Source organism: Parasteatoda tepidariorum, chromosome 7 (genome assembly GCF_982258835.1).
Source record: "Parasteatoda tepidariorum strain Cologne lab strain chromosome 7, Ptep-v5.0, whole genome shotgun sequence".
In the NCBI taxonomy this organism is placed as follows: Eukaryota; Metazoa; Arthropoda; class Arachnida; order Araneae; family Theridiidae; genus Parasteatoda; species Parasteatoda tepidariorum.
Window position 1 is genome coordinate 107,555,119 of NC_141761.1, and position 12,858 is coordinate 107,567,976.

At 27.5% G+C, this 12,858-nt stretch overlaps 1 protein-coding gene across 1 annotated transcript in view; it reads right to left on the bottom strand.

The window, feature by feature from the left end:
* Mfe2 (peroxisomal Multifunctional enzyme type 2) overlaps positions 1–12,431 on the bottom strand; it is a 78,964-nt gene extending 66,533 nt beyond the window's left edge. The window contains exons 1-6 of the mRNA XM_087168460.1: positions 11,970–12,431; positions 7,561–7,614; positions 6,392–6,499; positions 4,378–4,437; positions 2,730–2,798; positions 1,401–1,485 (exon numbers count right to left, since the gene is read on the bottom strand). Coding sequence (XP_087024586.1) covers positions 1,401–1,485; positions 2,730–2,798; positions 4,378–4,437; positions 6,392–6,499; positions 7,561–7,614; positions 11,970–12,024 — 431 coding nt within the window. The 5' untranslated portion in view covers positions 12,025–12,431. The remainder of the gene's footprint in view (positions 1–1,400; positions 1,486–2,729; positions 2,799–4,377; positions 4,438–6,391; positions 6,500–7,560; positions 7,615–11,969) is intronic.
* Between the last annotated feature and the right edge of the window lie 427 nt (positions 12,432–12,858).

A 12,858-nucleotide genomic window follows, 5' to 3' on the forward strand; every position in this document is an offset into this window, starting at 1 on the left:
ATCGAACGACACAGTGGACGAACACTCAGAGTTATAGTCTGGGGTGCCATAGCATATCATGGTGGATCTCAATTGCTACAAATTTTGGGTAATCTGAACAACAACCAGTACATCAGTAAAGTTTTACAGCCCCAAGCTGTTCTCTTCCTTCAAGCCTTGCCAGGTGCTGTAATTCAACAAGACAATGCCTGCCCTCATATTGCTAGAACTGTTCAATCCTTCCTTGCATTGTGGCAGGTACAGCTTTTTCCTTGGTCTGCGTATTCCCCAGATATGTCACCAATTGAACATGTGTGTCATTTTGTTGGTCGGTGCCTCGCTCGTAATCCTCGTCCTGTTACTTCTACAGACGAACTTTGGGTACGCATACAAACAATATGGAATACTCTTCCTCAGATAGACATTCAAAATTTGCTTGACTCCATGCCACGTCGTGTAGCAGCGCTTATTGCGGTGCATGGTGGCTACACAAAATACTGATTTTGATCTCTTGTTATTGTTTGCTTTGAAAGTTTAATCATTTATTTGTACCACTACCACTCAACTGTGTAGTAAATTTCATTCAATTATGACAATTCCTTCAAGGTGTAGCAATTTTCACAAACATGAGTTTAGTTTGCTACCAATGTGATATTTTTTTTCAAATGAGGAAACCAGGGTTTGTTGATTTTAATCAACTTGATTTAAATCAAATGATTTTTTTTTTTAAATCATTGATTTAAATAAACTGATTTTATTATTTCTATATTGATATCAAAAGTAAAAAAACAGCGTTTTAAATTATTGATACTTTTATTATTTTTTTTCTTAGTTTTAAAATTTATTTTAAATAAATTGCTGCATAAGTTTCAAAATTTATTATTGCTGCATTAATTAATTTAATTAATTTTAGTTAACGAAATTACTTTCTTTCTAGGTATGTGTTAAATTCCAACACATTTGAAATTACATTTTTAAAAATCTTTTCATTCTTGAGAATGAAAGTACAGATTAAAGTAAACATTTAATGCTGTCTTAATATAGACTTGCATAGCTGTAGAAATTAATTAATAAACATTTATGAAGTTTTTTTAGTCATAAATCAAACTTCATACACTGCAATTGAATAAAAAAAATCTGATTTAAATGAAATAAAAAATCCGATTTGAATAAAAAAAAAATCTGATTTTTTTTATTTTTTAAAAAAAAAATCACAAATTCTGGAGGAAACATACAAAACAGAAATTACATTGTAAAAAAAAAATTAAGGAGCCATTATTAAAAACCGTTTAAGATAGTCAAATTAAAGGATTGGGACGCAACTGTAAATCGACTGCATAAGATTGGTGTGAAATTTCTTCCCACTTTTTATAGTAAGCAAAATAAAATGATTTAAAAAGATAAAAATTTCTTAAACTTGCCTTCCATATCCTTGCTTTCTGAAGTAAGGCCAAGCAGCCTTTGTTACCATAAATGATCCCCTCAAGTGGACTTTGTGTATAATGTCTAGATAGGAAAAAAAATTACATCAAAATTGATCAAAAATAAAATGCAACGCAAAAAATAGTTAATAATTTTTTTAAGTTAATAATTTTTAATTTTCAATAAGTTCATAAATTCATTTTCCTTAAACAGCATGTCACAAAAATTATGCAAGAAGGAATTTTGATTAGAAAAAGCTACTTAACTATCCTATTCTTTTGTTAGCATCATTTTATAACAAAAATGTTGAAAAATTCAAATTTTACAGGATTTTAGGACACCCAGTACTTTACAATGTTAAACAATAATAAGTTAATAATTTTTTCTGTAATATTTTTTCGAATAAGTTAATAATTTTTTCTGTAAACAGCATGCCACAAAAATCATGCAAGAAGGAATTAAGATTAAAAAAAGCTATTTAGCTATCTTATTCTCTTGTTGGCATCATTTTATAACACTAATGGGGAAAAATTCAAATTTTATAGGATTTTTGGGACACCCTGTACAAAACAATGCTAAACAATAATAAGTTAATAATTTTTTCTGTTAACAGCAAGTCAAAAAAATCATGCAAGAGGGAATTTTGAATAAGAAAAGCTATTTAGCCATCTTCTTCTTTTGTTGGCTTCATTTTATAACACAAATGGGGAAAAAAATTTATAATTCAAATTTTATAGAATTTTTGGGACAGTACTTTACAATGCTGAACTATAGAAAATATTAAAATAAGAAAATTATGGTAGCATTATCAAATATACAACATAAAAAATTTTAAAAAACTTTTTTAACTTCTGGCAAGAAAAAAAAATGATAGAACTACAAAAAGAATAATGATTAAAAGTAATTTTCTTGGCATAGCATTAAATTGAGTCATAAATGACTTCAAGTATTTCCTGTAGCTCACAAGTTTGAGTCTGCACTTATCAAACTAAATGGAACTAAAATTAAAATGTAATTTATTCATAGCATAGTTATTAAAAAAAGGTAATAAAAACTTGCTTGTTTAAAATACAAGTAAAAAAAAAATTCATCTATCATCAAAAAATAATCTATATATTTTTTTAAAATCATATTTTTTGTCAACCCTGGCAAGAATTGAGAGGTTTGCTTGTTAGCCATGGAGATCTGAAAATTTCAGTGCATTGTGAAACAAAAGGAAGCAACTAAGTGATTTTTTAAGCTCTACTATATAAGTACAGAATACACATTAGACATTAGGCAGAATTTATTTTAAATATTTGAACTGAAACTTGCCCCCAAGTACTTACCCCATTCTTCATTGGTTATATTAAGAAATGACTTGTCTCTCAAAATGCCAGCATTGTTGATCAGAATATCTGCAAATGATTAAACACATTTTCTATAACACAATTCAAATAAACAACTGTGAAATATAGAATTTAAATTGAAATAGCTCTTACGTTTGACACGAGCTAAAAATAAAATATATTTACACTGAATTAGCTAATATTTTATTGACAGAATAATTAATGTTGTCACAATGGATTAACTAAAATTTTATTAATAGCCAAAATTTAAAAAAAATCATTGATGAAAAGTTATCACGTTTACTTTTTATCAAAGTAACGTGTTTGAAAAATCATTAAATGTAAAACATTTAATGCAACACACAAAAAGTTTAAATGTAATATAGCATAGCTAATTTTTTGCACTGAAAAAAAAAAAACATTGACAAAAATGTACTTTTTTTTTACACAAAAACAAAAGTTTCTCACTCAAAAATTACAGTTGAAAGCATATTTAACCTTTTAGCACGCACGCTCAGCAACTTTACGTGAGCTTGCACATGGTCTTATGACAGCTGCTATTTTATCGTTTTTGGCACAGAAATGAATGAATATTGATAATAAATTTGTCAAGAAATGAAAAAATAACCTTATTATTGCTAAATATAAAAGAAATCACACTCAAATGAAAGAAAATTATTTTGAATTTAATAGTCAGGTAGAAAAGCAATGCTATATTTTATTACAGATAATTTAAAATTTATTAGTTAATAACAATATTTTAAGTTACGAAATCAGACACAAAGACGTACTTTCTCTGAATAAACATACCTTTTTTTTGTGGATAGATTTGGATTTTTGACCCTCAAAATATAAGGAGTAGGAGATATGGTCTTAATAGTTTGGTTAGGAGAGCACTCCAAAGTCTTGACCCCTTAATAATTTCACTTTGTGCGTATTTTGCTACAGCTCGAGAACTTTTTAAATGAATTAAAACATTTTTGCACCCAACTATAACATTTGTTTATCCAAAGATAATTCCATGCAAAAAATAACCTTTAGTAAATATTTATAATTTTTTATTTAATAATAGTTAAAAAGTTTTTAATTGCAAGGTATACATCATTTTAAAAAATGTAATTTGATCTGACAAAAGTTGAGTGAAATCCTCTGAACAGCTCCTGAGAAAGCAAGTTTTAAAACCTTTTTTTTGTTTATCTTTTTTGCGCACTGTACATAAGTGATGTTACATTATTTTTATGGTAAGTATCCCTTAATCTAGCAAGTAACCATAAAAATATTTATAAAATTTAAACTCATTATAATTATGATAATTTTAAACTAGCATTAATTGAAATTTAAAAATGTTAGTTCAGGTCGTTTATAAATGAAATCGTATATTGCAGATTTCTTTTATCTACAAAAAATCTTGATTTAAAAAGAAGACAACACTATTTTTTAAAAGAAAAACAATAACACAAGTTATTCCTAATAAAAGAAAAAAATTTACAATTTAAAAAAGTTGAATTACTACTTTTAATTCACATACATTGCATCAAAACTAGCATCAGATTTAAATATGATGGAAATAAAGAAATTTTTTGTTTTTCAAAAATTGTAACCACCTAAAAATATTTCATCAAAATAATAGCGAAAACAAATATCTTACCCAATCGTCCAAACTTGTCTATGGCAGTCTTAACTATCTTTTCCCCCTCTTCAACAGAATCTAAAGAGAGTGTCCACATTAATGAACAAATTTATATTAAATGTTTGAAAAATTAATAACAGGATGACAAAGAAATATACAAAAAAAAATTTATTTTTTGAAGTTTATTAATCATTAAAAGACATGAAAATATTCAAAGTAAAATAAGTGTAAAAACAATGCTTATGGAGATAAATAGGAGAGAGTTGTTGATGAATGCTTTATGCATTTATTTTTTTCCTTTAGGTTCATGGTTAAGTAATTTTAGATTTTTTACTCTTCTTTTAATAATTTTCCTTAAGCATTTAGAAACATATTTTTCATTTCCAGAACATTTTGTTTCAATTTTGCAATGAATTTTATTATTTAAAATAACCTCATATAACAAGTGTTGATGTTGAAAAGATTCTTAAAAATAAGAATTTTCTTTCAGACAAAAGGTGAGCTTTTAGTTTGGAGAATATCAAAAAGCAACTGATAACAAATGCAATTTAGAAGATTGTAAATGAACAATTAATACATTTCTATTTATCTTTCTAAGTTATTTATTTACATTTTACTTCAGTCATAAATTATATATTTATTTTAATTATTACCTTATTTTTAACTAAATTTATAAATACAAGTTATGATTTGTAATTTTTTTTTTTATAAAGAAAAAAGTTGAAACACTTAAACGTGTTTCGGCTTTTTATCAGCTTTGACATTATCTTTCAATTTTTAAGAATTTTAAGGTTATCAACATTTAAGCTCTGACAATAAATAAGATACTCAGTGGAAGAAATCAAGAAAATTTAGTTGCTGGTTCAAAGGTGTAGTAACTAAATTAGATTTCACTTATCTTTACCTAATTTCATAGGTCTCTTCACAAATTGCCATTAGATTTTTAAAAAATTCCTTAAATTTATGAAACAAAGATAAGCAACTGGAAGGAAAAAGAGTAAAGAACATGAATTGAAACTCAGACTATAGTGCGGCATTGAGGGGGGCCCCTTCAGACTTAAAGTCTGGGGCTGTCTATTGCCTGGGTAACAAGCGATAACCCATTTCTAATAGGGGTGCAATGGAGGAATAAAGGTGTTGATTGGTTTACTCTTAATGATCTATGCCAAGATTAAGACAAAACTAATCACCACACATGCCTATTCAAAGTGACTTTTCTTCGAAACCATAGTACCCACCATGATGCGAGACTGATGTCTGAAGGAGTTCTACTAAAAGCCGCACTGAACGCATTAATAAAATTTTTGTTGTTCAACTGCTGATGGCACCATGAAACCTTTCTTGCTATTCTATTTTATTTTCCTTCAACGGAGAACACTGAGGCATGTGCAAAATAGGAAGAGCTGAAATTTTGTTGTTTCACATGCCTAAAAAAGATAGGCATGCCATTTGGTTAAAAACCCTTAATATTTAACTCAGACTGCCTTAATAACTCCATTGCAAATATTATTATTAAGTAGGTAAGTATATCAATGGTCCCTTGGACAAACAATCAATGTAAAGAGATGGTATACTGTTTTGTTTCGGTATTATGTTTTAGTGTGTTTTTGTATATTTCATCAAAATAAAACATGCCTCATTTTTTGTACATATTATAATCTTTTATTTAAATTTATAAATTATTCTTTAAAAGAAAATCTAGTAGACATGCAGACGGGGCACTGAAAATGTGTACATACCAGTAATGAATCAGTAACTAAATTTTTTTAATTGATCTATGTATTTATTAAGTAATGTATATATATGTGTGTTAAGATCATCACAGCAAATTTCAGATTTTTTTATAAACTTATCTAAAATCAAATTGCAATAATTAAAATGAATTTAAATCACATTAATTATTTCGTATTTTGTTCCTTTGGAATAAACTAATAACTTGCAAAGTAAATAATTTTTTATTAATTAATAATAATTTGTATTGATTAATTAATAAAATTATGAATTAAGAAAAAAATAGAAAATTTACACACACCATAATTTGGGACTGCTTTTCCTCCTTTGGCTTTTATTTCTTTCACAACTGCATCAGCAGCAGATGAACTTTTTCCTTCTCCACTACGGGTACCACCCAAATCATTAACTAGGAAAAAAAATCATACAAAATTAAGTAAAATGAATGAACAAATATCACAGTAAAATGTGTAACAGTGCTACTACTATTAAAAAAAAAAGTCATAAAAATAATTATATGATAACAAAACATAAATGAAGCCAAAGTTGATAATTCATCTGAAAGGAATCTATTTTTTTTTTTTCAGAATACTGACTGGAAAAAAAAAAAAAAAAAAAAAAAAAAAAAAAAAAAAAACAGTAATAACTAGATAAAAATGACAAATACAATTAATTTTTTGAGCAATAAATAGTAAATAGTATAAATTTTAAATTTATAGAAGGGAAATCTAATATAGTACCAATGAGTTGAAAGTGTCACAAACCTACATTTTTTTTTTCAATTACTATTTTTATATTATTTACTTTAGCTTAATATATTTGGTTTGAATATTCCAGGGACAGCAGCCAAAATTGTCAAAAAATAGGAGAATTTAAAAATAAAAATAAAAAATAGGAAAAAAATGGAGTGTTGAAAAACAAAAATTTCACTTTTATGTTGAAAAACAAAAATTTCACTTTTAAGTAACTTATAAATTTTCATGAATATTAATTTAAAGCATAAAAAATATCTACTTCCCTACAGAGCCAATATAAATTTTAAAAACAGTAATTATAAATAAAATTGCTAAAAAGATAAAAAATTCTCTGAATAAGACAAATAATTTACTATCTACTCTTTTCATTGAAGCTTTAACAATATAATTATGATGCATAAGTAATATAATATACAATTTGTCTAAATAATATATTATTCCTTCTAAGCAGTATCCAATAATAAAAATCAGTGTGTCATTAGTAATAGTGAATTTAATAAGTAGTATATGAGTATATGTCTAGTTTGTGATTTTTTAATTCAGTTGCATTAATTAAATCTGATTAACAGTTCTTTATATAATTATAGAATTGCTATATGTTTCTAATTTTAAAAAAGAGTTAAGCAAAGTAGTGTCTTTGAAAAAAGCTAATTTACATTTGCAATACATTGCTCCAGATGGATTATACAGTAATTGTAAAAGAAAAATATACTACCAACAACAGATGCTCCTCGCTCAGCAAGAAGTAATGCATATTCTCTGCCTAACCCTAAAAATAAAAGATAAATAAGTAAATTGTATTTTTAATGGCTAGACAGCAAAATGTCTAGCAAGGCTTAAGATTATATTTATCATAATTAAAAGCAAATAGCCGCGGAAGAAAATTTTCGTCACAAATTCTCTTTCGTAACTAATTTAAAAGAAAGAAAAAGTAGGTTCAGGCAAACCTAGAGTAAGTCGTGAAGTTTCAATTGCTGAAAAAAATACTTCAAAATATTAAAATGCAAATAAATTATTAGAAGAGAACTTCCATGTTGCATAATCCTAAGTTATATTCTCATAATTTATTTCCATTTGTATATTTTAAATTTCTTTTTTCAGTATGCGAAACTTTATGACTCACTCTAGGTTTGTCGGAACTCACTTTATCTACACTTTAAATTTTAATTTAGTAATGAAAGAAAAGGAGAATTTGTGAGGAAAATTTTCTTCTGCTGTATGGCATCCTCATAAACTTTAATTTTTCTACTTCATCTGTACAGCAGATACAAAATAAAATTATTAGTTAATAGTAGGTAATATTTTATATTCTATTCTGAAACAACAAGAGTATTTTTTTTTTTGACAAGAGCAATTGTGTATACATTTTTAACACCTTAAAGCCATCATATAGACTTTCTAATTGCATCTATATTGTTCTATAGAGATATGGAAGAGAGGGGTAACTCATCCTCAATTTGTTAGTTAAATAGCTGAAATTTACAAATAACAAACAATAAGGGGTGGTCCATAAATGTCCAGCTTGGACAGAAGGGATGAAATTTGGACAGTTTGTGACAAGGGCATTTGAGCAGTGTCATTGTTGTGTCCCTCTGCAAGATTTATAGATCTATCTTAAACTCCTCACAAATTTAAAATTGCAATATGAAAACATTATGGAGAAGAAACATATGCGTATTTATAATCAATTATTCTATTTAAATTTAAGATAATGAGAGTCATAATTGTGATGAGAAGGCAAAATTTAGAAAAGAATTGAAACCTTGTAAACAATTACCACTTGAAATGAAATTAATTTTAGTAATATGAGAAAATATCTCATGAGTAAAGGGAACTAAAAAGATAGTGAATATCAGCATATATTTTGATTTAAATATAATAAATGCTTGATTTTTATATTCATTTTTTAAATTTCAATTTTAAATTAGCAATAGTTTGAAAATTCAGCATAATTTTAAAATTGATTTTAACTTGGATTTTATGACACCTAAGTTCAGCAACAGGAGACAACTCCAAGTATTATCTATTGCTGTAGAATAATTTGTACCATTTAAATTCTGGTATTTTAATGAATTTCCTTCAATTTTTCAGCTAGAACAAATTTTCTGACTTGTCCATGTGCTATTGCCACCATGTTCACATTATCTTTTAAAAATAAACTGACAATCTTTTAAAAATTAGCTCGTTAATCCTAAGATATTGTTGCATTATTTTATATAAAATTTATAAATTAACTGCTGTCTCTTCCTATCCATGAGGACTCAGTGAGAGGAAAAATAAGTTCTGTCTTATCTAGTCTATTTCTTTCAGATTTTTATCTCTCTATTTAGATTGTGGCTTTAAATGCAGACAATAGTCAGATTGACCTTGAAACTGAAATTGCAAAACAATAAAATAAAAATGAAAAGCAGGAAACATGTTGATATAGATCTAAATAATTCTTTTAGTAGATTATTTATTTATTCATTAAAGAAATTACAACACACCTATGCATTAGAGTAGCATTTTGCCTCCAAGATTAAATTAAAGTTTGTCAAAAATTTAAATAAAAAATAAATCTAAAAACTGATTTCATTTGTAAAACAGAGATAAACCAAAACTAAACATGAGTTTCCCAGAATAAACTTTTTTTTAATTCCTTTAACTAAAAAATTAACAAGGTCAAAATTCTGGTGCTGCATTTATTGCAGTGTGATAATTTTTAAATTAATTTTTTTATCTATAACCAGTTAAAATATAAAATAAATTAATATTAAGTTGTTAAATCAATAAATAAAAAATAGTTCTTTCATACAAAAGTTCGCTATTATGAGTTTTAAAATGTAAAAGTTCTATGTTCTTCTTATGCAAAAGTTCTTTTATGTACAATCCTTCCTTCCTTCCTCACTGGCTCGACAGCCCAGGATGGGCCTTGGCCTTCTCCAGTAGTTTTTTCCAAGCTGTCCTTCTTTTGGCAATGGACTTCCAATTCTTTATTTTTAATATAGATAAATCTTTCTCCAGGGTATCTAGCCATCTGAGATTTGGCCTGCCCCTTCTACGTGTTCCTGTCGGCCGGGCATCAAAAATCTTTTTCACAATACGGTCTTCTTCCATTCTTACTAAGTGGCCTGCCCATTTTATCTTTTGGACCTTAATGAATCTTATGATGTCTGGTTCATTATATGATCGATAGAGTTCTAAATTTGATCTTCTTAACCACTGACCGTTTTTATTAATTCCTCCAAAAATGCACCGTAATATCTTTCTCTCAAATATGCTCAGCATTTCTTCATCTGCATGAGTCAATGTCCATGTTTCACAAGCATATGTTAAAACTGACCTAATGAGGCCTTTAAATAATAACAGCTTTGTTTTTCTCATCTTTGTTTTAATAATAACATTCAACATAACAAGATAACAATAATTTGTTCATCTTTGTTTTAAATAATAACAGCTTGTACAATACAAATAACAAAAAATGTCAGCACTGAATATATCTTATCAAATTGATTTTGAACATCCTTTAATTTTTTCCTTCTGTCATAATTAAACTGATTGCTAATTTTTTAGTTTACTATTTAATTTCAAGAGATTAATTATGAATATAGAGGCTATGAAAAGATGTATTAAAAAATTGTTCCCTGAACAGCCAGAAATTAATATCAAGACATATTTATTTTCATGAGAAAAAGTAATATAATTCAAATCAAAGATCATTTTTATTTCCTTGGAATTTTTGACAGATTAAATTCAAAGTTTAACTGTTTCAACTTTTCAATGAGACAAAATTTTAAAATCATCAAAAGCATATATTTGATAACAGTCAATAATGAAGCTAGACTTGGAACAACAAATTGGGACCTCGTCAATTCTTTCCCGTCAATGTCTAGGATCTTTTTAACTAGAAAGAATTTGAAAATAGCATTTTTCTTTTAATGATATTTTATGAATAAGCTTGTTTCAAGCAAATTTAAAATAAATAAATGTACTAAAAGGAAGACTAAGATAATAGGACCACTTAAGATAGTTTTTGTTGTAAAAATATTTATAAAAACTACAATTAGCATATTATACATAGAGAAAAAAATTATTAATTTATAGATAAAAATTTGTGATTTATTAATTAATTAAAATTGAAAACATTTAAAAAAAATGTGAATACAAAAAAAAATTGAAAAAATTTTTATTTTTATGAAAAAGTTTAAATTTTGTAACAGAAAAATTTGTATAGAGGTTTGTCCAGGGGGGATATTTCTGTATCGTGATGCGTCCCACCAACTACAATCGCCAAGGTGCTAAATTGATTTTAAATTTGCAATTTAAAAAAAAAGAAGTATATGTTTGCCCGGGGGTTGTTACGAGTTATATTTTTCGAGTTGGTCCCTATCTGTTATGCTTTTTAAGGGATATTTCCGTATAGTGATCTGTTGCACCAACTACAATCACCAAGGTGCCAAATAGATTTTAAACTTGCACATTTTTAAAAAAAAATATGTAGATATTTGCCCGGGGGTACTCCCTTTCTGTGATTTTTTTTAAAGTTTCTTGCGGGCCACTGCCCGGAAGTTGCCAAGACTTGGGGATCATTCTACCACATATCAGGATACGGAAATCTCCCCTTTTTTCAGTTTCTTGCTGCCCGTAAGTTGCGAAGACTTGGCAATTAATCTGCCACAGATCAGGAATACGGAAATATCCTCTACATTTTAGGAGTAAACATACATGTTTTTTTTATAAAATATGTGAATTTTGCAATGCCAAAGTAAAAAAAAATTCCCACTCACCCTAAATTCACTGAATGTTTAAGTAGTTATTTTGACATGAATTTTAAATTAGATTATTATTCCACATTCCAATATTGATTATATATAGAATGTTTTATAAAGTACATGAGTATAAAATTTCCCATTCCCATTATGAGAAGCATTTTCCTTTCACGCTAAATTTATCTAATATGTAAAAATACGTCAACATTTCGATTATTATTCTCCAGTCTTTCTATTGATTTCATATAGAATGTTTGTAAATAATTTCGCAATGTCATTCTGAGAAACATTTTCCTCTCACACTAAAATTATCCAATATTTAAATAGATATTATAACATTAATTTCATTATCATTATATTTTAATAAATACTTTACCTCCCCCCGCTCCGGTAACGATAGCAACTTTTCCAGCGAACTTCAAAGGCCCCATCTCAAAATGAATATTCTCTAAGGGTATGAGGATATTCTTTGGAGGAAATCCTGATACACACTGCTGCGATTTGTGTTAAAAAAATATTTTAACTAATGACAGGTAACTTTTATGTCACGTGGCTCACTTGTTTCAAAGAGCAGTCAGTAGAAAACAAAAATTATTTTGAAAACTGGAACTACTTCTTGGTTCGGTTCAATGATAACAATCGTATCTGATCTTCCGTATCGTATCAAATTCAGTTTTAATCGTATCTTATCAGTCACTTATTTATCGAATTATTATACACTTTATCAGCTGCAGCTTTATTTTGTTATACAGTTTAAATGGAAATTATCAACTAAATTATTTAAAATTTCGAAATATTTTTCACCAGAAGTGCTGTAAGTCTCATACATGTGATCTGAACGAATCGCAACTCTCCTATACGCCATCTGGGTAGAAAACTGGTTCCATGTTTTGACCTTCCTCTCCTCTTCTCAGTTGTATAGAAATTTACTGTATTTTCCCCTATCTTAATATTTTTCGTATTTCATTATCGGAAATATTTTTTTTAAAAATTTCTATGAATTTTTTTTAGAACTATGCTCAATGTAGTTTTCAGTTAAACATAGTTTCCTAACTTAAAAGTTATTAATATATTTAAAAATCAAGACGGAAACTGACGCAGTTCCTTCTCCTACGTAGAGTGTTCTGCTCTACACCACCTGTAGCCCATTTCGATCGTCAATACCTGCTACATAGGAAAGCGAAAACATCTGGCTTGCAGTTCGCAGACGTGGTTGAAAATGGGCTATGGATAGCTCATAGACAGTGGCTTATCTCGGTTATGGC